This window comes from Plecotus auritus, assembly GCF_963455305.1.
Source record: "Plecotus auritus genome assembly, chromosome: 9".
NCBI lineage: Eukaryota > Metazoa > Chordata > Mammalia > Chiroptera > Vespertilionidae > Plecotus > Plecotus auritus.
This window is the reverse complement of record NC_137783.1, coordinates 112995295-113023170: the sequence shown is the minus strand read 5'-3', so window position 1 is coordinate 113023170 and position 27876 is coordinate 112995295. Positions and strand designations below refer to the sequence as shown.

The window sequence follows — 27876 nt, the reverse complement described above, 5'->3', positions numbered from 1 at the left end:
TTTCTAAATGACTACTCATGCTGCTTTCTAATTATCTATGCAAGTTAAGAGTAAAAGACAAATTGAATGATGTAATGTCTTTTTTAAATATGAACTCTTATTTCTTTGGGAATAAAATTAAAGCAATAAAGTACATACTGTAAGACTATTCATGGCCTTGAACCTCTCTACCTCTTCGACAATATCACATTATCAAATTTCAGCTACATTGGCCTTCTGAAAATTTGTTACATTTACCACTTTTCTATTTCTGGTAAGTTTTCATATCTGACCCTTTTTTTAGAATACTCTTGATTTCAATTTTATATTTCATTTCTGTCACTTCTTTTAAATTTCAACTTAATTTCATTATAGATTACCTAATCCCTCAATTCAAATTATGACCCTCTCTTTTTTTAAAAATCTCTTAAATTGGTTATCATTTATTCTTTCTTATACTTATTATTATTATAATTTAATTACAGATACAGTTGCTTATGTTTATTCTATTTGTTTCAACTTCCTAAATAAAGTATGCTACCAATGAAGGGAGAGAACATATCTATATTTTTATGCCTTTGTTCCTAATCTAGGATGTTTCTAATACAGAGTAGATCTCTAATAAATAATTGTTAACAATTGAAGGTAAAAATGAGGCTATGTTTGGGTAATGGGGAATTGTTATCAGAAGTATATTTTGCCTATATTAGAGATTCAAAAATAATGCTTACCTCTGTAAAAAAATTTCATTGATTGTAAAGTACTATCTAGTTCCTGGCTGATTATTGCTGTTTAAGCATTTGTCTCAGCTATTGTCTTTTGATTCACCTGATGAGATTAGAATTGGTGTGGTATGTGAAGAGGACTTAGGTCAATGCGTGGACCCAAGAAAAAGCTAAAAATTTGTCCTATGACATACAAGTTTTTTAGGTTATTCTGATACCCCAAATGGCAAGCTGGGACTCTCCTTAAAGGTTCTTGTCTCACAAAGTTTGAAGAATAAATCCATGGACTAAAAGATTTTAGGCAAAAGTGTGGAAATTTATTGTAAGCGTATATAAACTCCCACGCAGGGAGGGGTTTCCAAGTGGGTAATCCCCTCAGGAGGGTCCCCAAAATGGGAGAGCCCAGCTCTCTTTCAAAATGGGATAAAACCTAGTCCCATGAATCTCTTTGTCTACAGGTTTATAAATGCTGGTAGCTTCTTTGTCTGTTCATTCCACTTTTTAACTGGAACCTTCCTTATTTTATGTCCCCCATACTTTCCTAATTGGTCATATCCCCCCTTTGCCCTGCATAGTATCAGTTTCAAAACTCACAGTGTCCCCCTCTTCTTCTTCCCCTTATCTTGTTAACATTCTTGTAAACAGTTCAAGTTTGTGGCTTGGAGCTGTCTCTGCCCATCACTTGTGCATTCCTCTCTCATGGGCCCCTCCCCCTTTTCCTAACTGCCTCTCTTGTCTCTAAAATCCTTTCACTTCTTGGAATTTTTAGGCATATTTTCTCTTTTGATTCTCACAATAACCCATTTTTATAAAGCTTTATTTTCTATTTTTTCAGTTGAAAAGATTGAGATTCTGAGAGATTGGCTTAATGACTTCCACAAAGATAAGGTTTAACTTAACTCTGAGTGAAACCTTATCTTTTACACCCTAAGATTATCTATCTTGACTACATTTTAGCTTTCACATCAGGGATTGCATCTGTTTCCACAATGCTTTCTTAGTATAGAAAATTCTATCAATCAGATCAGAGCACTAAGTGTTTTCTGTTGAATTTTAATATGGTCCTCAAGATCTTATCAAACTCAATTTTCTCAGTCTGAGCCTGCATTATGAGCTCACTGCTACGGTAGATAAACGTCCCTTGAGTCAATCCCATGGGCTCTCTGGACTTTATAAAACAGTGCTTACAAAGCAGAAAAGGGGAGTCTAAGAGATTCTTCCATGCTTCTAATCTTTTTCCTACCATTGACTTTAAGGTGGATATCCTATTGTAAAAAAAAAAAAAAAAATACAAACGAGGTAAGATGTAATTCTACTCTTTCATTATACTTGACAAAATTTGCATTGCTTTTCTATCTCGTTTGATCCTGAAGAAATGGTCTAGATGTTGAAAGAAAAGGAAATCAGCAGATCCCCATGGAGTTTGAGAATTTTACAGAACTACCAATGAGAGACAAATGCACATGTTGGTGGGAATATGTGTCCAGGGAAGTTTTAGAAATGCTCAGTCTGGATGATATGTGTGAGAATGGTGTATATTTCAAATATTACATGATTCTTCTTCATGTCTCCTGACAGGATAAATGACTTTGAACAAGTTACTATACCTCTCTAAGACTTGTTTTCTTATCTATAAAATGGTTAAAGTCATAGTATAATAATATAAATGAGAAAATCTATATACAGCATTAAGAAGGTGTCATATTTATAATAAAGTTAAATTAATAATCACTAGATAATAAAATAAATTTATGGATCCTTATCTTATACATTTAAATTAAATCTCAATAGTGCCTACTTCTAAAGAACAGTGCAGTTTTAAAAACAATAATGAGGCAAAGGCCAGAACACAAACTGCCACAGACTATTGACATAAAATAATTTTAGCTATATCTAACACAATTAGAAAAGCAAATTCTATGGCTCAGAAAAGAGTTTCAGAAGACTGGTAATTTAATAAGCTGATGGATATCATGTCATTATCTGTAGCCTAGGCCTTTCGCTTAAATTCTGAACACTTTTCCTAAATAAGTTACAGGTTTCCAAAGAAGCCAGGTCCTTGGACAGTACTCTGGGTACTCACCCATTTAGAAGTTGGATAAAGAGCAAAATCCAGCAAAACAATCCAGTAGACAATGTGATACAGAAACACTAAGAGTAATTACACTTTTTTTAAAACCAAGGTTTTCCCATACTCTCAATATTCTTGGAAAAGTCAAAGAGTCAACCTGACAGGTAATTGAAAATGATGAAGATTGTTTGGATGATTGAATAGTGAGTCATTAATTTTTAGATCATGAAGAAAATGGTGAAAAGAACCTATAATGGAATGACTTTGGAAGAGATAAACACTCTTTTGAGGAATTGTAGTCATATGTTAAGAGGTATCAATAGTTTGTCATTGTTTGAGGAGCACCAAATGAAGAATCTAAAGCAAAACAAACAACCAAAATTTACACAGTTGTTTGATAGAATATAGGAAGTTTATTCTGAAAGAGATAACTAATGGAATAAAGTATTACTGTCTTCAACTTCGAGATATTACACTCAATTAAATAAAGAATTATGAAGCTACAGCTATGTTCCAGTTATTATACTAGGCACAGTCAATGCAGTAGTGAGCAGTGTAACTATGATTTCCTACCCTTAATGTCTAGTAATGAGAGAAGACAGAAATCAATCAAGGGAAAATATGGAAGAAGAAGAAGAAGAAGAAGAAGAAGAAGAAGAAGAAGAAGAAGAAGAAGCAGCTATTTTATGTAAATGAGATTAGATTCTGCACCTTCAGAGAAAAGATGGAAACTTTTAGAAACATTAATCAATTCAAGAAAGAAAAACAATCTGAGTGTTCAGTCGTGAAGTAGAAAGCTTTAGGTAGTAGTTAATATAATATGATAATACTGGGAATAAGGTATAATATGTTAGCTAAAGGTAACCTATTGATTTCGAATGGTTTTGTACAAGCAAGGGAGTAAGACTACATGTTTTTAAGGGCCCCTTTAACTCTAAGACTATATCATTATGAACTTTCAGTTCTCTCATTACTGATATGTTATCCCATTAGAGATATACAGTTTTGAACATAGGTATGGATCAATTTATGAATTCTACCTCCCCCACCACAATTCACAGTAAACATTACTTTTCCATTTAAGATTTTGTTTTATAAAATTGAAATAAGAGAATCATCAAATTGGAGACCTGGTTTTATAAGATCTAGCCATGGGTAGCTGCATGTGGTCAAAGGATTGCCTGGGATTCTTAAATGTGCAAAGTCCAAATTGGCTGACACTTTTACAAAATTAAAACAAATTACTGGATGGGAAAGCAAGTCAGATTCTTCTCATTTGTTACTGTGTTTGACTTTTTTGTCAGTCTAAACTGACAGTAGAAACATAGACTACCTTATAAGAAGACTGATTTTTGCCTTAGTATCTATGACCTACATTATACCAGAAAAAGACATCTTTTGTCAGATTCCATTGAAGAAATCTCCAACTGCCCCAAGTAAGCATCTGGTTAGGTATCTTTTCATGTGTCATGTCTCCTCTTAATGGCACAAACATTAAAGTTCTTAAATTCCTCCTTACTGGAATCCCTGGATTGGAGAAGAGTCACATCTGGATAGCCATTCCCTTCTCATCTGCATACCTTGTTTCTCTCCTGGGAAACTTTACCATTCTCTTTTTCATCAAGACAGAGCCAAGCCTCCATGAACCCATGTACTATTTCCTTTCCATGCTCTCCATCTCTAACCTAGGGTTGTCCCTCTCTTCCTTACCCACCACTTTGGGACTATTCCTGTTCAGTGTCCATGAAATTCATGCAGCTGCCTGCTTTGCCCAGGAGTTCTTTATCCATTTATTCACAGTCAGTGAAGCTTCTGTGCTATCTGTAATGGCATTCGACCGATATGTGGCCATCCACAACCCTCTGAGATACAGCACAATCTTAACCAGCTCCCGAGTCATCAAAACAGGGGTCTTATTGACTTCAAAAAATGTCCTTTTGATCCTTCCACTGCCCTTTCTGTTGCAACGGCTGATATACTGTCATCAAAACCTGCTCTCACACTCCTACTGTCTCCACCAGGATGTCATGAAGCTGGCATGCTCTGACAACAGAGTCAATGTTGTCTATGGACTCTTTGCTGCTCTTTCTACCATTCTGGATTTGTTGTTTATTACTTTTTCCTACATAATGATCCTAAAGACAGTCCTGAGCATTGCAACCCCCAGAGAGCAGTTCAAAGCCCTCAACACCTGCATTTCTCATATCTGTGCTGTGCTTATCTTCTATGCACCCATGCTGAGTGCAGCAATGCTCCACCGTTTTGCCAGGGATTTGTCACCTCTGATCCACATCCTCATGGCTGATGTTTTCCTACTAGTGCCGCCCCTGATGAATCCCATTGTGTACTGTGTGAAGACCCGTCAAATCCAAGAAAAGGTTGTGGAAAAACTTTGTCCAAAAAGAAAAATGATTAAAGGAATGAGAAAGGGAATACATTAGTAGGTGATAATTAAATAAACTTTGAATGTGTGGCTGGCATAAAGCATAGTATAGTAGAATGTCCTTGGGTTTTATAATCAGACAGAGCTCATAGAGTGAATGGCTTTTGATACTCGATACCCTTAGTACCTTGTTGAGCACAATTGGAGACAAGCATGGGGTTGTTCAAATTGGTGCCACAACATCTACTATCTCAGCTGATCATCAAATATCACTTGGAGTGTTGTTATTTTACTCTCCTGTTCAGCTCCCACATCTAATTCTCACAAAGATCACACCAAGCATTTGTCAGGTTCTTTATTATCTCTACTCTGTCCCTTACCTGCATGCTTCCTTTAAAGGCAGTGAAACATGAATTACTCCCTTCTTTTTTTACCATCTGACCTTAAGTCTTTTATATATATTCTACCAATGTATTCCATTCCTCTTCCTAAGAAGAATGCCACTCCCCCCTATCAAAATTTAATCATAACCCCTAAAAGGTAAATTCCATACCTCCCTGCCTTTTCAGAGATCTTGCTGCACCTTCTGTATGTTTCCAATTTTTTTCAATCTTCCTACTATTAGCTATCCTTCCTCAGTCTATAAGCATGTTTGTTTTAAAATAAAAACATTTTAAGAGACACATAACTTTGGTTCCTCAACTTTTGCAGTGCTCACGAATTTATTATTTTTATGTATTTAATGTATTTATGTATAGTGCTATATATACATGTCATATATACATTTAACATGAATGCATGTTACATATTTTTCTATTCTTTTGTTTCTTGGCTCTTACTTTTTTATGTCGCTATTTACTTCCCAGAATGACCAAATCACACTAACCCTTTAGGCAACTAATATTAACAGAAACAGCTAATAGTGTTTCTGAAAAGATGCACAACTTGCATTTGAGTCAGGAAAATACCAGACTGGAATGTTCTGCTTATTGTAGGATGTTTCACAACCCATGAACAAAATTCCAGTAGTTCACCCAGACTCTTGACAATGGTAGGAACCCTTTTTAAACCTTGTCTCATATTCTGTCCATACTCATACAATCATAGAATGGCAGGTATGTTGATGGAATTTATGTTACTGAACAACATTTGCATTTCTCAAACAACTCAAATGTGCAATAATCTCTCTCTTTGGCAAATATGTATGCATTTATTTTTCTGTTACACTTTTTTAAAATAACATTAATCAGTTTCAACTCTACTAACAATCTTTAATTTTGTCTAAACATATTTTGTGTTACTTTTTCTAATTTCTTAAAACACATTAACTTTAATTAAAACATTTAAAGGTAACAGTTAGACACTTTTGAGAATTAATAGGGCTACAAAAATGAATATAATTATATCTAACATATTCATATTTTATAATTGTACATATTTCATAATTCACCATATACATATTTCATAATTATACATGCATTTATGTAATATATATACATAAAATATATATTAATTGGCAAATTGTTTTAGTTTATTGACTGGTTAGTAAAACAGTTTTAAACAAAATGTATTTTCAAATATAAAATTTCCTCTAAAAATAAAGCAATTTATAGAACATATATAAGCTCTGTTTTCAAGCTTTGGGTTAGTAAATAATTTACATTTGCTAAAAACATCAAAGCTAAATATTTTGGTATCCCAATGTTTAGATAGTTTGATTAAAGATATCTAACCTACTTTGAACAAAACACATTTAAAAATTTAGAGATTGGGTTCTCTGGGAAGCAGATGATAAGACAGAGTTAGTATGTGAAGAATTTAAATTTGTAAAAGAGGCAAAAACAGCATTGCATAGGGGAGACATTGGGCCATGTTCACAGATAATGAAGTCTCTGCCAGGCCAAATGGGGACTCATGAGAAAACATTGCTTTATGGAGGAGTTCCCTACTGATCAGAAAGGGCCAAGTACTTATACCACTGTTTGCTCATTGATTATTGGGTACCGCAAGAAATTACCCTTCATGTGGGATCTTGAAGAATAACCAAGTTAGTCTGGTTTACCAAGCATTCCTTCAGAAGCTCATATATCTTTAAAATTTTATTGAAGGTAATGAGCAGAAGAGAAAGTTTGTACCATAATGCTAAAGTTTTTATATTTTCAAATAAATATCAGCTTTGTCTCAAACTTTCCTAGTCCAGTTATTCTAAATATGTATGCAAAGAAAAGAGACTAGAAGGATTGCCTAACTATAATTATTAATTATGTTTAAACTATAGCCAATTCCAAGTAGAAAAAATTTCTTGATTTCCTAAGAACATTGTTTTTACCACATTATTGTACTGTAATAAAATATGCATTTATATCATCTCTACATTTAAGAAAGGTATTTCTATTGTTGAGCTTCTTAGCTGAACTCAAAATAGCATTCACAAGGCCAGATGTTTTACAGAATGAAATCTGAACAAAATAAATGTTTAAAAACTTTAATTTGAGTCATATATTGTAATAAATAATTTATAACTAATTGATTTTCAGAGTGACATCAACATCATGGTGACAGAAAATGTCTCTCATTTGTCCTTCTCTCCCAAAATTAAGCATTCATCTGTGAACAAACATGCCTCTGTGGGAGTTGTGGGATCCAGCACCATTTACCAAGGGACTCAGGAGAGGTCCCACCCACCTGTGCTTGGGGTAATAGGCAGATAGGCCTCAGTACTGACTATGGTCTCCACAAAAACCTGTGCTCCAGTTCCAGCTCTTGGCCTTGGTCTGCTACTTTCTGAAAAACACTGGCTGGGGCAGTCACCCCTAGACAAGAGAAGTTTATATTTCCAGAGAAGTTCCAATACTCCACTAGAGCAAAAAAATAAAATGAGTTTAGGTGAATGGAAGTTAGAGGAACAGCTTGACTGTGTCTGCATCACCCCTCCCCAAGGCAGCAAAGTCTAGGGCAGCCGTGGGCAAACTATGGCCCGCGGGCCAGATCCGGCTGTTCTATCCGGTGCTCTTGGTCTCCCCTCCGCTCCTTTACTTTGAATTTATATTAGTTCACACAAACACTCCATCCATGCTTTTGTTCCGGCCCTCCGGTCCAGTTTAAGAACCCATTGTGGCCCTCGAGTCAAAAAGTTTGCCCACCCCTGGTAGGGCTAAGCCAGAACTTTTTTGTTGTTGTTGTTTTTATTGTTAATCCTCACCTGATGACATTTTTCCATTGGCTTTTAGAGAGAGTAGAACACAGAGAGAGAAACAGAGAGAGTCATGGATATCATGGATATGAGAGAAAGAATACATGGATTGGTTGCCTCCTACACCTGCAACCAAGGTTATGTTCTCTTGAACGGAATCAAAACTGGGACCCTTCAGTCCGCAGGCCAACACTCTATGCACTGAGCCAAACCGGCTAGAGCATGACAAGAACTTCTTAGCCCTTGAGTTCTCCTGCAAGTGAAAAAAAGATCAGGTGATGAGTGCTACGCTTTCACAGCTGTGCAGGATGCTGCCAAAGAGACTCATTTCTCTTATAGCATCCAGAGTACTGAATCAGAATCTCCATGACTGGAGAGAGAGAAGGGATCAGTAGAGGGGAAGATTAAATTCTCAGAGAGCAGTAAGAGACATTGTGGACTGTGTTGTGAATTTCATCAGGAAATCCTCCCATGAGCCAATAGGAAAGCATCACTTGCAGAACCAAAGATAACAAAAGCAAAAATTAAGAAGTACAACTACATCAAGCCAAAAAGCTTCTGCTCAACAAAAGAAACAAGTAGCATAATGAAAAGGCAGGCTACCTAATGGGATAAAATATTTTCAAACTATATATCTGATAAAATGTTAATATCTAAAATACATACTGAAGCATCCATCTTATATAAAAACTGCTGTTTGAAATGTTAACCCTGCTATTTTGGCTTCTGTAAATGCTTGCTTGCTTAAATAATAAGGAAAATAAGACTACTCCCATTCCAGAGAGGCCATAAACTATGCCCCAGACAGAGTTGCAGTGCTGGCACCAGGCCAGGCCTTGAGATATGGTTTCATGGCCCCTTCCCAGCATGCAGGCCTTCTTTCCTTCTTTCTCACAAGGCCCGGAAGTCTCATTCCAAATTTGGGGACAAAGAGCTGGAAAAAGTATAAATAGAAAAAGTTTCCTCCCTGTTGTGGGGCTCAGAATTTGAAAAACACATTTTTCTATGGGCCTGCGCAGAATTTAATAATAAAATGTAACTCCCTTTCTCTAAGCGTTGCTTGGTTTTTCTCCGGTCTTCTGTAACAATGCAACTCTATAACAAAAACCAAATGATCTGTTTTTAAAAATGGGCAGAGGAGCTGAATAATAGTTTTCCAAGAAGATATGCAAAATCTCAGAGGGAAGGCAGGGGTGGGTGAGTGGGAAGAGATCAACCAAAGAACTTGTCTTCATATATACATAACCCATGGACACAGACAATAGAGTGGTAAAGGCCTGGGGGAATGGGCCAGGGTGAGCTAGAAGGAGTCAATGGGGGGAAAAGGAGTCATATGCAATACTTTCAACAGTATTTTAAAAAGATAACACAAAACAAAAAACAAATGGCCAATAGGTCATGAAAAGATTTTAAACATCACCAGTCATTAGGGAAATACAAATAAAAACAATGAGATATCATCTTATACCTGTTAGAATGACTGCCATAAAAAGTTAAGAGAGAGCAGGTGCTGGCAAAGATGTGGAAAAAGGGAATCCTTGTGCAATGTTGGTGGGAATATACTAGTAAATTGATGAAGCCACTATGGAAAACAGTATGGAAGTTTCTCAAAAAATTAAAAATAGAACTATAATATGACCCAGTGATTTCATTTCTGGGTATATATCTAAAAGAGATATATAAAAGGATATCAAAGACACATCTGTACTACAGTATTCATTACAGCATTAATCACAATAGCCAAGATAAGGAAAAAACCTAAGTATCTATCAATAGATAAATGAATAAGGAATGTGGTATATCGATATATGATAGAATATTACTCAGCCATGAAAATGAAATAAATCCTGCCACTTGTGACAACTTGGATGACCATTGAGGGTATTCTGTTAGTGAAATAAGTTAGACCCAGAAAGACATCACTTCTATGTGGAATCTAAATAAAAATAAAAAAGCCTGAACTTGTGGAAACAAAGAATAGAATGTGGGGTAGTTAACCACAGGAAAATGAGAAGATGTTGGTCAAACTGTACAAACTTCCAGTTAGAAGAGGAATCATTTCTGGAGATCTAATACATAGTGTTGTGATTATAGTTAACAATAACGTATCATAGACTTGAATGTTAAGAGAGTAGATCTTAAATGTCCTCACTACCTAAAAGTAATGGTAATTAAGTGACAACGGAGGTAGTAGCTAACTCTATGGTGGTAATCATTTTGCAATATATAAGTGTATTGAATCAACACACTGTAAACCTTAAACTCACACAATTTTATGTCTCAATAAAATCTCAATAAAGCTTAAAAAATAAATAAAAATCATAAAGTTGAAAAAAACTGGTTTTCTTTCTGAAATACCTGAGCAATTGCTTAAAATAAATATAATTTATATTCTGCTAATGGAGCCAACACCTTAACAACTATCCCTTCCCTTTTCACAATGACTGGGAAAATTGCAATAAAAAGAAAACACAATTCATTTTAATGAAGTTATTTAAACTACACGAAAAATTGTGAATGTATAACATAAAATCTATCTTCAGTAGCTATGTATGCTAAATTACTACCTCCAGATACCATGTTCTTAAGAGAATTCACACATTTTTAAGTGGATGCTAATTTTTTTCTTCAGGTCATCATGTGATCAACTTCATCAATTTAGCCACCATAGCAGTGGCACATATTGACAAAAATTTTGCTTACATTATAAGTTCATCATCAAATTTCCTGAGAAACAGAATAGAGAATTTAACTTTAAAGTATGAGCTTTCATTTTTTATCTATGGACTTATTAAAATATAAGATTACCAAACAATGAAATGAATTATATGTTTATAATAAATGATTAACACTAAACATTCATTAGTCTTTATTCCCCAAGTATTTTGTTGTTGTTGTTTATGTAATCAAGTTATTCCTTATTGATCCCAGGCTGCTGGCAGCCCAGTGGTTTCATTCATTTCACAGTCTTTGACATGAGAAACATCACAAGTGGTTGGTTTAAAAAAAAAAAAAGAATACCTGGAAGGGTAGCATTGCCAAATATGTCTCCCACCACCAGTTGAACCTGAGAACAGTTAACTTTATCTACCTGCTTGTATACCAGTGAATTTTATTTTAATAGCAATGACCCCACCTGCTGTCTTTGCAGCTTTACTGATGTTGCATTGGATATGGTCAAAGAGAGAGATGAGACAATACTGGTCATCTATCAGATTTAGATATGTGTTAAAGTAGGAACTGTGTTCACTGCACACATATCTCATAGGCCATTAGATGAAACTGCAGCAGAAACTTGAAGCACAAAGGAAAAATCTAGCAACCCATCCTGCTGATTTTAATATAGTTACATATAACACTTGTGGTAAAATGAAAAAGGTGGGACAGATTCCAAACTATTTAGGAAACCAACGTAGTAAGTATAAATTAGGCTCATTCTTGGCAAACTATAATCATGGTCACTCTCCTGATTATTTTTAAATGGTGTTTACTGAAAATCCATTAAGTATCAGTTATTCTGTTCAGATATTTCAAAATTGTTTAAATTGATTCTGAAAGAACTCTCTAGGTACTGGTAGTTAAAAATGGATTGGCAAACCTTTTGAAGGTCTTAAATTAGCATTTTGGAGTACAGCCTTCTGAATTATGACCCAGACCACATGTGTGCTAGGGAGAAAACACAAGAAATGGTCAATAGGAATTAATAAACCTATAGTTAAGACTGAGGGCCATCATTCTCCCTAAATGCAAACCAAATTATACTCTAAACCATATGAAAATGCCTAATAGTACCAGGGACTATGTAAAAAAAAAAAGGGGGAGATGCTCCCTTTTTAAGATATAGGGAAATAATCTTTCTAAGAGATTAGCTAAGGTGTCCTAGAGTGCATAGTCACATTGGTAGAAAGTACCAGAGACAAGATTGGAATCAGCTTTATTTTTATCTGAATCTGAATAAAAATAATACTCTCTCATAAAATTGCTCTCCAGGCCTAGTGAGGTCTTTCTTATCCAGTTTCAGAAATTGAAATCTATAAATATAAACATCCCAACATCTTTATTCCTTCACATACTGGATGGAAATTTCCAGCCTCCCAGGACTTCTATCCTCAGCTAAGGGTCTTGAGAACGCCTCAGGGGATTCTCAGCCTCTACCCAGGCCCCTGGAGAGAAGCTGCTGGCCTCTTCAAAAAGACCCTGTGTTTTAAGCAGGGAATATTGCTGTAGCTTAGTTCTGACTGAGAGGAATATGCACTCCAAGCCCCTATCTCTGCAGCTGTTGGTGCTCAGGTATGTATTGTAAGAATCACAGAGAATAGTCAGAAACAGCGAGATAACTGGGGCACATCTAACCTGGACCATACACTGAGCTCTCAGTTTAGCTAGTTGCTAGTAAATCCCCCGCAAAAATTAATCAAGAGAGTTTTGAGTGGCAGATGAACTGGGGATAGGAGACCTGTGAGTCAAGTCCTACTTTGTCCCTGTGTGTGATTTTGTAAGGAGACTTGACCTGAAATGGTGGACACACAATACAGTATACAGATGATGTGTTATAGAATTATATACCTGAAACCTTTATAATTTTATTAGCCATTGTCACTCCAATAAATTGAGGTCTGTGTGTGTGTGTGCGTGTGTGTGTGTGTGTGTGTGTGTGTGTGTGTTTTAAGTCATCTTAATCATTCAGTTTAATCCTTGCTGCTTCTCATCTCTTCTTTCGTCATTTGGAGCATTAGTTCCTTTATCTTTAAAATTGAAATTGCAATCTCAACCTTCCTTGTCTTAAATGTATTAAGATAATTAAATATTAAAATGAATTTGGCAGTGTTTTTAACAATCAAGTGTTATATTCCCATAAGGTCATGCTTGTCCTTGGGAATAATTTTGCAGACTGTCATCAACACAGATGCCGATCATCTTAATTAGCTCTGTTTGCAATTACATGATAAATAAGTGTCAGAGTAGAGTGTTATCAAAGTCACTGCTCAGCCTGTTTCTCCTCTGTTTCCACCGTAGACCCTAGGGTGACATCCCTTTACCTCAATAAATTGGAGCTGAAGGGAGGATCAAGAAAATATGGTATCCTTTAGTGGAGAAATCAGCTGACACTTTCTCTGATTCATTAGTCTGGAGGTGAGTGCCTTTGAGAAGAAACTGGAGGTCACTACACTAAAAATTATTCTATTTAATTCTTACTGCATTTCATCTCATTCATCCATTCATGCATTTATTCAGCATACTGTATTAGGTTCCAAACCTGTGCAAGGGTTGCAAGACTCTAGTAATACAGCAGTTCCATCTCTTCAGTGCTGCTCGACTTCCTTCAATGTTTTTCTGCATCCCCCTACCTGGCACACTTGCCTCTTACTCATGCCGAAAATATAATATGCAGGGAATGTAGTTGGAAGAAGGATAATAACTGGGATGGGATACTATGGATATAGCTCCTCACTAAGCAAGCACAGTGATTCTTTCTGTCTGGAGATGTAAGAGTGAAATAAATGACCACAACATGTTTCTTCTATTTCACAAACTCGCTGAAATGACTCAGTGTTAGATGCATAGAAACCAGATTTACTGTAAGTCTGATGGCAGAAAAGCCACCCATCTCCCCCTAATTGATAGAAAATTTTGCATCTCCCTTTAACTGATGGAAAATTTTCCATTCTTTATTTTTTACAATTTTTCTCTCAATATTAGAGTGAGATTGCATTGTTGCCTCTGCCACCCACAGCATGCTCTCCAAATCCTAAAATATTCTTTTTCCTTCACAGACCATCTTCTTTCCAAGTCTCCACTTATCTCCTTCATTTCTCCACTTTCCTAGATGTCCCTCTTTATATCCATTTCCCGTTTCTCCTTTGGATCATAAAACCAGAGGGGCTTTATTCATATATTAATTATTGTATTACTGTTATTACTTGTTTTGATTTGAAGTATGAATGGCAAAAGGTAGGTATGGACTTTTCTTCTTTTTTTATCCTTAGCCCTTCAATGTCCTTCTATCTTAATGAGAGAAAAAAAAGAGAAGCCTTTTTAAAATATATATTTATTTATTTATTATTGATTTCAGAGAGGGAGAGGTAGAGAGATAGAAACATCAATGATGAGAGAGAATCATCATTGCTGCCTCCTAGATGCCCCTCACAGGGGATTGAGCCCCCATCCAGATTAAACCCATGACCTCCTGGTTCATGGGCCAATGCTCAACCACTGAGCTACACTGGCTTGGATATTGTTACCCATTTTTGTCCATCTAGTATTATGAATATAATGAAAATGGTTATCCATAGGTGTGCCAAGGTATAAAAATTATAGTTTGGGGTTTTTAAATAATTTTTTAATTGCCTGACATTTGTAAGGAGGAATAAATATGATGTAGGACAATAATATAGACTTTGAAGTCAGGGTTTGAATTCCATCCTCAACACTTACTTTCTCTATAACCATACCCAGGTCACTTCACCTCTTTGTGCCACCATTTTCTCACCTGTAATATGCTCCTTAGAATCGAACTTCTCTCATATGAAGGCTATGAGAGCAGAAAGCCATAATGTACATTAGGCACTTAGTAAAGAATCAGAAACACAACAGATTAAATAAGTATTAGCTGTTCTAAGATTTTTATGCATGTGATGAAAATATACTACTAGTCACATCATATTTGTTTTCATAGACCAATTACAGTATGGCTTGCAATAAATGCAGTTGAATAAAAGTTCCAAAGCAGGAGTAAAGTTCCCGGTGAGTAACAGGGACAGACCAATACTTGTGTGTCATATTGATCCAAGCCCCAAAGGACTTGGATCTGAGACCCTGAAAATTTCATTTCCTCATTATAAGCTAAAAATTAGAGGTTTTTCCTGTGTATTTTAGGTTTCTTTGGGATATTTCTGTTTCAGATCCGGTGCATACCATGCCCATGTCTACATCTAGCCCCAGGTTAACCGTTCTCATGTTGAAGGCACATATCTCTGCTGATACCTACCAGAATTAAGCCCCAAAGTACCTTATTCTAGAATTCTTTTCCAGAAACCCCGCTTCTTCCCAGGCATTTCTCAGTCCCAGACTTCAGATTTGTTCATCAGCACCTCTCTCCTGAGCCACCAGAGGCTTTCATGTACATTCAGGAAAGGCATTGCTCTGGTCACAAGTTACAAGTTCAGGGAGTTTAGTGCTTCCCTTGCACTCCCTGCAGGCCAGGCATTGTGGAATGAAACACCATCCCCAGCTAAAATATAAATACATCTTGAAGGCACATGAAATGCACCTGATCAATTATGAAAAACGGTGTATAGTACCAGTTCCCCACATATGTGAGACAGATTGTGAATGCTCTGCTGATTGAATTGGAGATTCTTTTTTCAGGGAGGAAGACATGAAATAAGTTCCATCTGAGATTACCTCATTGAACCACTAAGAGTCCAACACTGGTGAACATACCACCTTAAGGGTAAGCCACGTGGTGCCTATGAGCTATAGAAATCTGAATAAAGAGGGACTTTAGTTAATAACAATATTGGTTCAATAATTTTAACAAATATACCATACTAATGTAGATGTTATAATTAAAGAGACTGGGTTCAGGTTATATGGGAACTCACTGCACTATTTCTCAATTTTTCTGTGAGTCGAAAATTATTCTGAAAAGTAAATATATGTGTCCTTATCCCCCCATTGCCCACCCCCGGCTCATGCCCTTACCCCCCTGGTGTCTTTGTCCATTGGTTATGCTTATATGCATGCATACAAGTCCTTTGGTTGATCTCTCTCCCTTACCCCCACACTCCCCTGCCTTCCCTCTTAGGTTTGACAGTCTGATCAATGCTTCTCTGTCTCTGGATCTGTTTTTGTTCATCAGTTTATTTTGTTCATTATTTTCCACTAGAGAATATTATGCTAAGTAAATATATTTTTAAAAGCCTTCCTAAAAGTCCCCTTCCTAAGCCTCCCAGAAAAGGCTAATAGATCAGGTCCCCTAATTATTTCCCATTTAATTTGCAGACCCTGACTCTCTGGGCCCTGTCACTCTCCAGAAATCTCATTCTATATTACAGGTCGATGAATCCATGATTGCAAAGCCATGACAATCCTCTATAATAGCAGCCTCCAAAAAGCTACTTTCTTCCTGACAGGCTTCCAAGGTCTGGAAGATCTCCATGGCTGGATCTCTATTCCCTTCTGCTTCATCTATTTGACAGTTATTATAGGAAACCTTACCATCCTCCATGTCATCCATACTGATGTCACTCTTCATGAACCCATGTACTATTTCTTGGCCATGCTGGCTCTCACAGACTTGGGCCTCTGCCTTTCTACACTGCCCACTGTGCTGGGCATCTTCTGGTTTGATGCCAGAGAGATTGGTATTCCTGCCTGCTTCACTCAGCTGTTCTTCATCCATACCTTGTCTTTAGTGGAGTCTTCAGTTCTATTGTCCATGTCCATTGACCGCTATGTGGCCATCTGCAACCCCTTGCATTACTCCACAGTCTTGACACCTGCTCGAATTGTCAAGATGGGGCTGATCTCTGTGCTTAGAAGTGCCTTACTCATCCTCCCCCTGCCATTCCTCCTGAAGCGCTTCCAATACTGCCGCTCCCATGTGCTGGCCCATGCCTATTGTCTGCACCTAGAGATCATGAAACTGGCCTGCTCTAGTATCATTGTCAATCACATCTATGGACTCTTTGTTGTGGCCTGCACCGTGGGTATAGACTCGCTGCTTATCTTCCTCTCCTATGCCCTTATCCTTCGTACTGTACTAAGCATTGCCTCCCGCCTGGAGCGACATCGGGCTCTCAACACCTGTGTCTCCCATATGTGTGCAGTGCTACTCTTCTACATCCCCATGATTGGCTTGTCTCTTGTGCACCGCTTTGGTGAACATCTGCCCCACATGGTTCACCTCCTCATGTCTTATGTGTATCTGCTGGTACCACCTCTCATGAACCCCATTGTCTACAGCATCAAGACTAAGCAAATCCGCCAACGCATCGCTAAGAAGTTTGAGTTCATAAAATCACTTAAGTGTTTTCAGTAGGGTTAGGTTAGGGTAAAGGGACAAAGTTTGTGGCATATAGCTCATAGATATTTTTGGTTTTAGCTATGCTGTGGCAAAATAACAAACTCCAATTATCAAGAAAAAAGCAAATTAACAATACAACGTAATACATGTGCAACATTATAAAAATTACCTACCTCTCTGTTCTTTGGTTTCCTCAAATGCATAAGTATGGAAATAATTGCAATACCTTTCATGTAGTGATATTTTTAAGATTAAATGAGATAATTCATGCAAATTTTTAATGGTGCCTAACACATATCAAATCTCAACAAATATTTAGACTTTCTGCTGTTTAGACTTTCCAAATTCTAGTTTCCTCACATGTACAACTGAGACTTCTTTATTGCAGCAATAGAAATAAAGAGGCAAAGAGATGTAAAATAGCATGGAATGTTCTTGAGAACTATATACTGCAGGCACCAGGTAAATGTAGATGAGAACAACTTTACTCACACTACAACTAGGATGTGTGTCGGGGGGGAGGGAGGGATGTTAACTATTTTTTTTCTAAATCATCTGTATTCCTCACAAAATTCTACCAATTAATGATCATGGGAAAATTGCAATAACAAAGAAAAATTCTGAAATAAAAAACAAACAAACTAATTTTAGCTTAATTCTTTCAGTCTAATCCAATAGTATTTTCATTTAATTGGACTGTGGCTCATTTTCATTCTCTCCTAGTTCTGTCTTCTCTCAAGGAACCATCTTTGTGTATGAGATATTCCCTTACATCTTTTCTCTCTCAACCTTGTTTCTTTTCTCCACTGTTTTCTTGGCTAGAAGACATGGGCTTTATCTTCCCACATCATATCCTGTTTTTCCCATACTGAAGCTTCATAGCTAAGATTTAAAGCAGATAGAATTGCCTTCCCTGAAATAATATCAAATTCTATGTCCCTTCTAATCAATGCTGTTGAAAGATTAATCCAATCTCTCTCTCTCCCTGTCTTTACCTCTCTCTCTCTCTCTTTGTCTCTATATTTCTTTCTTTTCATAACAGCTGAGATTAAAAATTTTTTTCTGCCAAAGCACATCTAATACTACCTATCTCTTGTCAGTGCTTGGACTCATAAGCTGTAAACAAATATTACTTGTGAGTAGGAGGAGTATTATTTATAAAACATTTTCTAAATATATGAAAACTGAGAGGATATACCAGTATACATAGACAGATGTTATGAGCTGAATTACATCATTCCATGAAAAAGGGTTGAAGTTCCAACCCTTAGTACTTCAAAATGTATTTGGAGGTAAGGTCTTTAAAAGGTTGATTAAGTGAAAATGATGCCATTAGTGTGGGCCCAAATCCATTATTTCTGGTGTCCTTATAAGAAGAAGAGACCAACTAGAATTGCTCAGTGGTTGAGTGTTGACCTATGAACCAAAGATCACAGTTCGATTCCCAGTCAGGACACATGGCTGGGTTGTGGCCTCAATCCCCATTGGCAGGTGTGCAGGAGGCAGCCAGTCAATGATTCTCTCTAATCACTAATGTTTCTATCTCTCTCTCTCTCCCTGATATATATATATATATATATATATATATATATATATATATATATATATATATATTTTTTTTTTTTTTTTTTTTAAGAGAGAGACACCAATAATACTGATGCATAGAAGAAAGACTGGGTAAGGACACCATGAGAAGGTGGCCCCTGCAAGCAAAAGAAAAAAAACAAACTTGCCAACATCTTGATCTTGGACTTCCAGCCTATAGAAATTCAAGAAAATAAATTTCTGTTGTTAAAGCCACCCATTCTGTGGTATTTTGTAACTGTAGTGCTATAAATCTAATATTAAAAAAATATAATATAAGAGGTAACTGTACTTTGGAATAAATTCCAGGCTAAAACTGAAGATACATTTTTAATTATAGAGGAAATAGAAAATTCTGAAAACAAATAATTAATAAAAGGATATGGGGGAAGGCGGAGGGTGAGGGTGTAAGAGAACAACCAAAGGACTTGTATGCGTGCATATGAGTATAACCAATGGACACAGACAGTAGTGGGGTGAAGGCTTATGCTGGGGGTTGGGGGTGGCCAGGGAGAGGTCAATGTGGCAGGGGAAGGAGACTCATGTAATACTTTAAACAATAAAAATTTTAAATTAAAAAAATAAAGGCTCCAAGACTTAAATAAAAAAATAAAAGGATACATGAAATTCCTAAACTTTTGTGGTTATCACAAATGTCTGATTCTGTAAGGATGAGGCCCAGAGACCTGCATGCTAACCAGCATCCCAGGTGGTTCTGATCCTGCTTATCTGGGTACAATGACATAAATAATACTACTTCGTAACACTCAAATGTGTATATATACATGCTCAACCAGGGATTAATGGAATGTGGCCAGAAGAGGATGCCCACCCCAGTCCAAAGGATCCAGTTAAACCAATGAATTGGAATAATCTCTTATAGTTGGATTGGGAATTCTAGGGCATCCCTTACTAGTTATACCTTTATAATCCCAAAAGGGATCCAATACGCTGGATACTAATAACCTGGGAAATGAAAACACTGAAATGGCCCTTAAATCCTCCCTCCATAATGTCTTTCCATCAGGTTTCAGAGTCCAAAAATAGGTGATTAACTCTGCATACCTCTGTTTTAACATGTAAAACTCCTTTTTGGATTTACTATCCTTCCCAGGGGTTTATGTTGCCCACAAGTTATGAGAATAGATTAATTTCTCCAATTAGAAACACAGGGTTAAGATTTCCAAGAATTTGGGCTGATTTCTTGCTTTCTCTTTGGTGATAGAAAAAGCATTAATTAAAAAGCCCTTTTAAATGTTGCATCTGGTTATATATACCTAACATGCACACTGTCACATCCAATGTGCATAAACTATACAGTTATGATACATCAAACATAAAAAAATATCAATAGCACCCACTCTGCTTCTTTGAAGTGGTGGAGGTTGTTTAAAACTTATACCAGACCCTTCAGATGTAGCTACAAGTACATAGAATCCTTTGGGCCCCCCTTCTAGAAACATCAAATGATTGTTCTCTTTTCCTCTATCCCCAAGGTCTGAGATAATGAAGTTGAGGGAGACAGACAGAGTAGGGAATTGATTAAAGTTCCTTAAAAGCTTCTCAATGGGGACCTCAGGTAGTTGCATAAAAATCAGGGATTTAAGCATTCACCCTCCAGTCTCTCCATATTCCCAGAACCAGATCTCTAGTTTTAGCCTTCCTTCTTCCCATGTAAGGCCTGGAGTCTCTGGATGCAGCCGTGGTGTGGAAAGAGTCAAGATAGTAGGCAGGTACTTGATGTTGAGCTGTGAAACCAAGAAGAGGTCCCAGAAGGCTCAGCCTGAGCTCTGGAGAGAGAAAGGAGAGAAAAGACTTTGAGGCACAAGAAAGGCTTTATCGGGCACCTGCCCAAGGTGGAGACTGCTGTAGTCAGAGATTGCTGACTTCATGGGATCCCAGGTCTCATTTTAGAACTAGCTGAGAAAGAAGACAACAGCTTTCTCACATCTCTTCACTGTTTTAATTTGTTAACCTAAATGTTTCCAAATTTTCAGAATGTGCATTGGAGCTCCAGAGATTTAAGTTTGAATTCCAGCTCTGCCACTGATTGGCTGAATGACTTTAGGCACATCATCAAATTTTCTAAGGTTCTCTCTCCTCATTTGCAAATTGAGGTAATAATATTAACTTGAAAGGCTTTACTAAGATCTCATGCTATTTCTTTTGCAATGTTCCTAGTACAGTGTCTGATAAATGGCGAATGTTCATCAGATATTATAGTTCTTTCTCACCACTCTACTTCATTTGCATGTCAAAAAATTTCTTCTGCCTCAGGATTTAGGAGTTAGATTGTTAACCACTATGTAGTTTGACTGTCTCTACTAAGCCCTTGGTTTTGTGCTAATTTCTGCTAGGTGACAGTGAAATGTCATCAGTGTGAGAAGAAAGTGTAATCTTGTTTAGAGACTGGAATCTAAAGAAAAGTTAGATCTCGGTTCAAATTCCATTTTGGCCATTTACTATACCTTTGATCTTGTAAATATTATTTTTTTCTAGGCCTCTGTTTCCTCAACTATAACATTATAATATTAATATAACTTTATTCACAGAATTATTTTAAGTAGATAAAACGTGAGTCAAGTTGGAAACAGCTAATTAAATAAAATTTGACTCATATTCATGCATTTTTAAAAATTGCTGAGGACATATGCATACCAGGGCACATTCTAAGCACTCTTTAAAGAAGTAAACAAAGCAAAGCCCCTGCTCTCTTTGAGCTCATTTTATAATGGGATTATTAATTGGGAGTGAAATGACCACTGCTCTGGAAGTCAGGAGACTTAAATCAGTATATGGCCCCTGTCTGGTGGCTGTCCCCTTCTGAGCCCTTTTTCTTCATCTGTAGAAGACTGAGCCCTACCAGCATCATTGCCTTTTGTTCTGTGGACTCTCATGGACTCTGCGTTTTGATTGGCAGTGTGCCCATGGTTGATGGTACTTCAGTCTCTCCTCCCACTTACGTTCACATCAAATGATTCCTAAACTTCTAGGAAAAGCCACTTACTGACTGATGTGAGGATCAGAGCTTTGATTTCTTATTCCAGCTATCAAGAATAACTTTAAGCCATTCACATACTCTCCAGTTCTCTCTGGAATTTTGTGAGCGGAGTAGCATTTGCTCTATATGGATTAAGCTAGGCTTCTATATCAGGAAGACCAGAGAAAAGGGTGAGTAAAGAACTTGTCTCTGTCTAAAGTTAACAATTATATGTGGCTAAGAAAGAAAGGAAGAAAAAAAAAGAAAGAGGGAGGAAAGTAGGAAAAAATAAATAGCAAAGGAAGTAAGGTAAGATAAGAGAAAGGAAGAGAAGTTAAAGAAAATGTGGAATGTTCGTGAAAGTCTTGGTAGAAAACATACATGTGAGAAAAAATTAATTAAAGGTGTTCTCATAAGGGGTAGGCAAAGTTAAGTATAACTAATGGGAATAGTAAAGGTGTTCAAACCTCTTAGCCTGAAGGAGCAAGGAGAAAAAACTTTAAAGAAAATAATTTTTCTATAAAAATTTTGGGAGGGAACCATGGTCCAGAAGGAAATGGTTCTGTGGAAGAGCTGTACAGTTCTAATCTTTTATTTTCTTTTAAAATTTGTTTCCAGGTGCAGTCACTAGCTTTTTCTCAATTCATTTCAGGAATTGAGAGGGAATCCAATACCACTTCCCTCCATACACAATGACATTGGGATCCCTGGCAAACAGCAGCAGCATTTCCTCCACCTTCCTGCTGAGTGGCATTCCTGGGCTGGAGCACATGTACATTTGGATCTCCATCCCATTATGCTTCATATACCTGGCTTCCATCCTGGGCAACTGCACAATTGTTTTTATCATTAAAACAGAGCCCTCACTTCATGAGCCAATGTACCTCTTCCTTTCCATGCTGGCTCTGACTGACCTGGGTCTGTCTCTTTGCACACTCCCTACAGTGCTTGGCATCTTTTTGATTGGGGCACGAGATATCAGTCAGGATGCTTGTTTTGCTCAACTCTTTTTCATTCACTGTTTGTCCTTCCTGGAGTCCTCTGTGCTACTGTCTATGGCCTTTGACCGCTTTGTGGCCATCTGTCGCCCCTTGCACTATGCTTCCATTCTCACCAACACAGTCATTGGCAGAATTGGCCTGGCTTCCCTGGGCCGCAGTATAGCACTCATTTTCCCATTGCCTTTTATGCTCAAAAGATTCCCTTATTGTGGCTCTCTCATCCTCTCCCATTCCTATTGTCTCCACCAAGAGGTGATGAAATTGGCCTGTGAAGACATCAAAGACAACAGCATCTATGGCATGTTTGTCATTGTGTCCACAGTGGGTATAGACTCACTGCTCATTCTCTTCTCCTATGCCCTGATTCTGCGTACTGTGCTGTCCATTGCATCCAAGTCTGAGAGACTCAAAGCTCTTAACACCTGTGTTTCCCACATCTGTGCTGTGCTCCTCTTCTACACTCCCATGATCGGCTTGTCCATCATCCACCGCTTTGGGAAGCAGGCACCTCATCTGGTCCAAGTGATCATGGGCTTTGTGTATCTTCTGTTCCCTCCTCTGATGAACCCCATCATCTACAGTGTGAAGACCAAACAGATCCGAGATCGTGTGACCCATGTCTTTTGTTACTAGCTGGGTCTAGTCTTAGAGGCACTATTTCCTTAAATGTATCCTTACTTCTCTATCTTTGTAATATCTAAAGTGCATAAAATGAAGAAGGCTTTTACTTATTTACTAAACAAATCTATAATAATAAAAGCATAATATGCTAATTAGGCCAGATGTCCTTCTAGCCCACCTTCCAGAAAAAGCCAGGGCTGCTAGGGAAGCCTGGATCCCAGGTGCCAGAGGGAAGCCGGTGCTGGCAGCCGGGGGAAGGAAGGCCTACTCTTGCACGGAATCCGTGCATTGGGCCTCTAGTATATACATAGAATTGTATTGCTCATAGTAAAAAGAAGTTGATATAGAAGCAAAAAGAGATTATCTTCCTCCAGCAGGGGGAAGAGAGTGTCAAGAAAAGTTTCCCTGTCTTGAGATCTTTAAGGGACATATAAGACTTAGGAAGTCAAAGTAGGAAATTACAGTCCAGTCTGAAGGAACATCATGTGCAAAGCTGAAGCAAAGGTGTGAGAGAGGAAATGCATTCAGGGAAATATCTGAAGTTGTTTTTTGTTGTCGTTGTTTTCTCACATGTCAGAAAAGAGTAGAGAACATGGGGTGGGGGTGAAAGGCTAACTGAAAACAGGTTGAGGCACTGACCATCTCAGAAAGATCAGGAGTCAATGAACCAAAAAGAGACAATTTCTTATGCCCTCTTATCTTTGCATTACAAGCGTACCTCCACATTACCCAGATTTGAAAAAAAAAAATTACCTTTTGAGTAATATATGTCAATACAGTATTTGTAATTTTGACTTGAGGTATCTCTGAAGAAAGCAAGCCTGGATAAGACGCTATCAAGAAAAGTTTTGACCATCTAGAGGGAAGTATGAGGATGTCATGTTCCTGCAGTTTTAGTGCAGGATCAAGAAAGGGAGTGGCAAAGAGCCAAAGGCAAAATCTTTCTCTATGAGGTTTATATGGAGCTAGTTCTCACATGAGGTTGGTCTCTTCATGACTACCTAGCACATTTGACATTTAACTCATCCTGTCTGTTTCTGCAATGATGGGTATATCATGCAGAAGATCCTAGATTACTTAAACAAAGAAAATAGAATAAAATGGAATACTTATGTGAGTGTTATGGGTAGTATATGTCTTAAAAAGAATAGAAACTATACTTTCAGAGTAATGAGGAATCAATGAAGTAGTTATCTAAGAAAGTAAAAAACAAACACATTTACATATTAAGAGATTCACTCTGTCTATAATATAGAAAATTAACTAGGGAAGAATTGACAAGGAAGTGTAAATAGGAAGCCATTATAGTCATCCAGAAAACAAATCGTCACAACAAGTACCAAGGTAGAATGAGTGGAGGGTGAGATTGATGCAAGAAGCCAAATTAGAGGCCATAAAAAGTTCTTGCATAGGATTATGATTTGAGATGATTATTCTTGCAGAAGAGATAGAAAAAAAAACAGAAACAATAATAAATGGTTGAGAGAGAGAGAAAAAAAATGAAGAAAAGAAAAATGACAATTGGTTGAGAGAGAAACTTCTATAGCAATTGTGTCAGTTTGAGTATGGAAAATAAGGTGAGGTAGTGAACACTGATGTAAGTATAAATTTGGGTTGAGAGAAGTAATAGGGGAGGTAAGCTCTCTGGCCTTTAACAAAGCAGACAGCAAACTTTGGCAAACACTACAGCTTTGCTTTAAACTTGGTGTGGTTGTAGCAGTAGGAAAGGAGCTGCCTAGGGCTGCGATCATGTGCTCTAACCTGAGGTGATTGACATAATATATTTCAATCCTCTGTTCGCAGAGATGCTCCAGATTCTGAGCTTAGAAAATGAACAGTACTTTTATTCAATGATGGTTACTCATGAATTCACAAACTGACAAACATATTTTTCAGGCCCTTCTTTGCCCAAGTATGTATTAAGCAATGCAAAAATAAATAAGACATACAGACATTTATAAGTCATGGGATTTATAATTTAGCAAAGGCAAACAATGTTCAAACAATTAAAGGTTAATGATTGTTGAAATTATGTTGTAGTGCCCAACCGGCATGGCTCAGTGGTTGAGTGTCGACCTATAAACTAGGAGGTCATGGTTGGATTCCCAGGCAGAGCACATGCCAGAGTTGCGGGCTCAATCCCCGAGGTGGGGTATGCAGGAGGCAACCGTTCCCTAATTCTCTCTCATCATTGATGTTTCTGTCTCTCTCTACCTCTCCCTTCTTCTCTGAAATCAATAAAAATGTATTTTTTTTAAAAAGTATGTTGTAGAAATCAGTACACTGTGAAAGGAGACAAAATTCAGATATAATTTGGTATACCTGGAACAAGAAGATGTTAGCAAAATAACAGACGGTGTACATTTAAGCTACATCCTGCTAAGCTAATTGGGAGAAAGAAAAGTTGAGGAAATGCTTTTGTTTTAGGCATACTAAATCCTCCCCACCCTCCCACCCTACAAAGATTTCAATGTCTTACTCCTTAAAATTTTTGAATATATCACCTTATCTGATAAAAGGATACTTTGCACATGTAATTAAATTTATAGATTTTGGGGTTATGGAGATTATCCTGAATTACTCAAGTGATTCAACATTATTACAAAAATTCTTAAGAGCAGATAGCCTTTCCTAGCTGTGGTCAGAGAGACACCTGACTATAGAAGAAAGGCACAGAGAGATGTAATATCACTGGCTTTGAACATGAAGGATGTGAGCCAAGAGTCAAGAAATGCAGGTAACCATAGGAGCTGGAAAAGGCACTTGATTGTCCTCTAGTGCCTCCAGAAAAGAATTCGGGCTTGCCAACAGCCTAATTTTAGCCCAGTAAGAATCATGTCAGATGTCTAACTTACAGAATTGTCGTATAATAAATGTGAGTTGTTTTAAACCATTGTTTATAATCATTTATTATGCAACAATAGAAAACTAGTATAGCATCCTGACATTAAACACACCATAAGAAAAGCTTTAGGTGTAACATGGTGATGTACTTGTTTGATAGTGTTGAAGTACAAGGCCAAGTATTTACAGAGAAGGTAGTGAGAAAAGCAAGTATTGAATGATGGAAAGGCTTTGTGCATATAGAGAGCCTTGCCATTATCTCATAACTTTTTGGACAGCTATTGAAAGGTTTCAAGTGTGGTTACATTTGCCTTTAAAAGGATCTTTCTTCCCTGGCTGGTTTGGCTTAGTGGATAGAGCGTCGGCCTGCAAACTGAAGGGTCCTAGGTTCGATTCCAGTCAAGGGCATGTACCTTGGTTGCAGGTACATCCCCGGTAGGGGGTGTGCAGGAGGCAGCTGATCGATGTTTCTCTCTCATCGATGTTTCTAGCTCTCTATCTCTCTCCCTTCCTCTCTGTAAAAAATCAATAGAATATATATATATATATATATATATATATATATATATATATATATATATATATCTTTCTAACAATTAATCTTAATGTTCAAAATGATAGACTAATCCTGGGGAAGTTTTAAATCTGAATTAAAACAGCTGCAGTAGGAATACCGTAAATGAGGGAAAGAGAATCTTACTAATGGATGATCTTCACAGTTTGATGATCAAATCCTGTTTAAAATAGGTATTTACTTTCATACCTACACCCAAGCGTTATTGTCTTGCAAATGAGGACAAGGCTGTTTTTGTAGTCATGACAAATAAGCACCATGCCAGCCTCCTATTTAAAACTCTATATACAGATGTCTGTCTTCGAAAAATCAGTCACATATGTCTGTACATAGTTGCTTAGTGGAATTTGTGAGTTACCTATAAATTATGTTTGTCTTATAACAGCAAAACAACAACAGAAACTCTAAATAATTTCCTTCTCCCTCTCTCTGCCCCTTCTCAGAATCACCACTTTAGTGGAATTATTACAACAGTCTTCTTTTGATCTCTCTTCTTCATCTCTCTCAAATCAGTCCATGTTACTCATGCTTGCAGACATGCCATTCTTAAAATTTGATTTATCATATTAGGTGTTTGTTGTAGCGACGAAATTGTCTGTTCAGGGCCTCATAAATTTAGACATTTCAAGGCTTTTCTAGGTAATCCAAAATCTGCTTTATTCATACTATACAAAATTTTTTCTCATTATTTGCCAAATTATACTCTCTATTCTAGTCAGACCAACATCCTTCATAGCTGCTATGTTCCCTGCTAGTCTACTTCTCCTCCATAGTATGGAGTGACTGAATTGTATACCTATAAATTTAATAGATGCTATTTGAAAAATAATATCAATCTTTCCAAATTATATTCTTTCTTTAAGGGCTGACTCAAACCCACCTGCACCATTACC

At 37.1% G+C, this 27876-nt stretch overlaps 2 protein-coding genes across 2 annotated transcripts; both read left to right on the top strand.

Moving 5' to 3' along the window:
• Positions 1 to 4244: 4244 nt before the first annotated feature.
• LOC308233651 (uncharacterized protein) lies at positions 4245 to 17394 on the top strand (the record flags this gene model as incomplete). The annotated part of the gene is made up of 3 exons (XM_080640629.1): positions 4245 to 5215; positions 13478 to 13632; positions 16433 to 17394. The coding sequence occupies 3 exons, from the start codon at positions 4245 to 4247 to the stop codon at positions 17392 to 17394; spliced, it is 2088 nt and encodes a 695-aa protein (XP_080496755.1).
• Positions 17395 to 22635: 5241 nt separating this feature from the next.
• LOC308233386 (olfactory receptor 51G2) lies at positions 22636 to 23577 on the top strand (the record flags this gene model as incomplete). Its single annotated transcript, XM_080640317.1, has 1 exon — positions 22636 to 23577. The coding sequence occupies one exon, from the start codon at positions 22636 to 22638 to the stop codon at positions 23575 to 23577; it is 942 nt and encodes a 313-aa protein (XP_080496443.1).
• Between the last annotated feature and the right edge of the window lie 4299 nt (positions 23578 to 27876).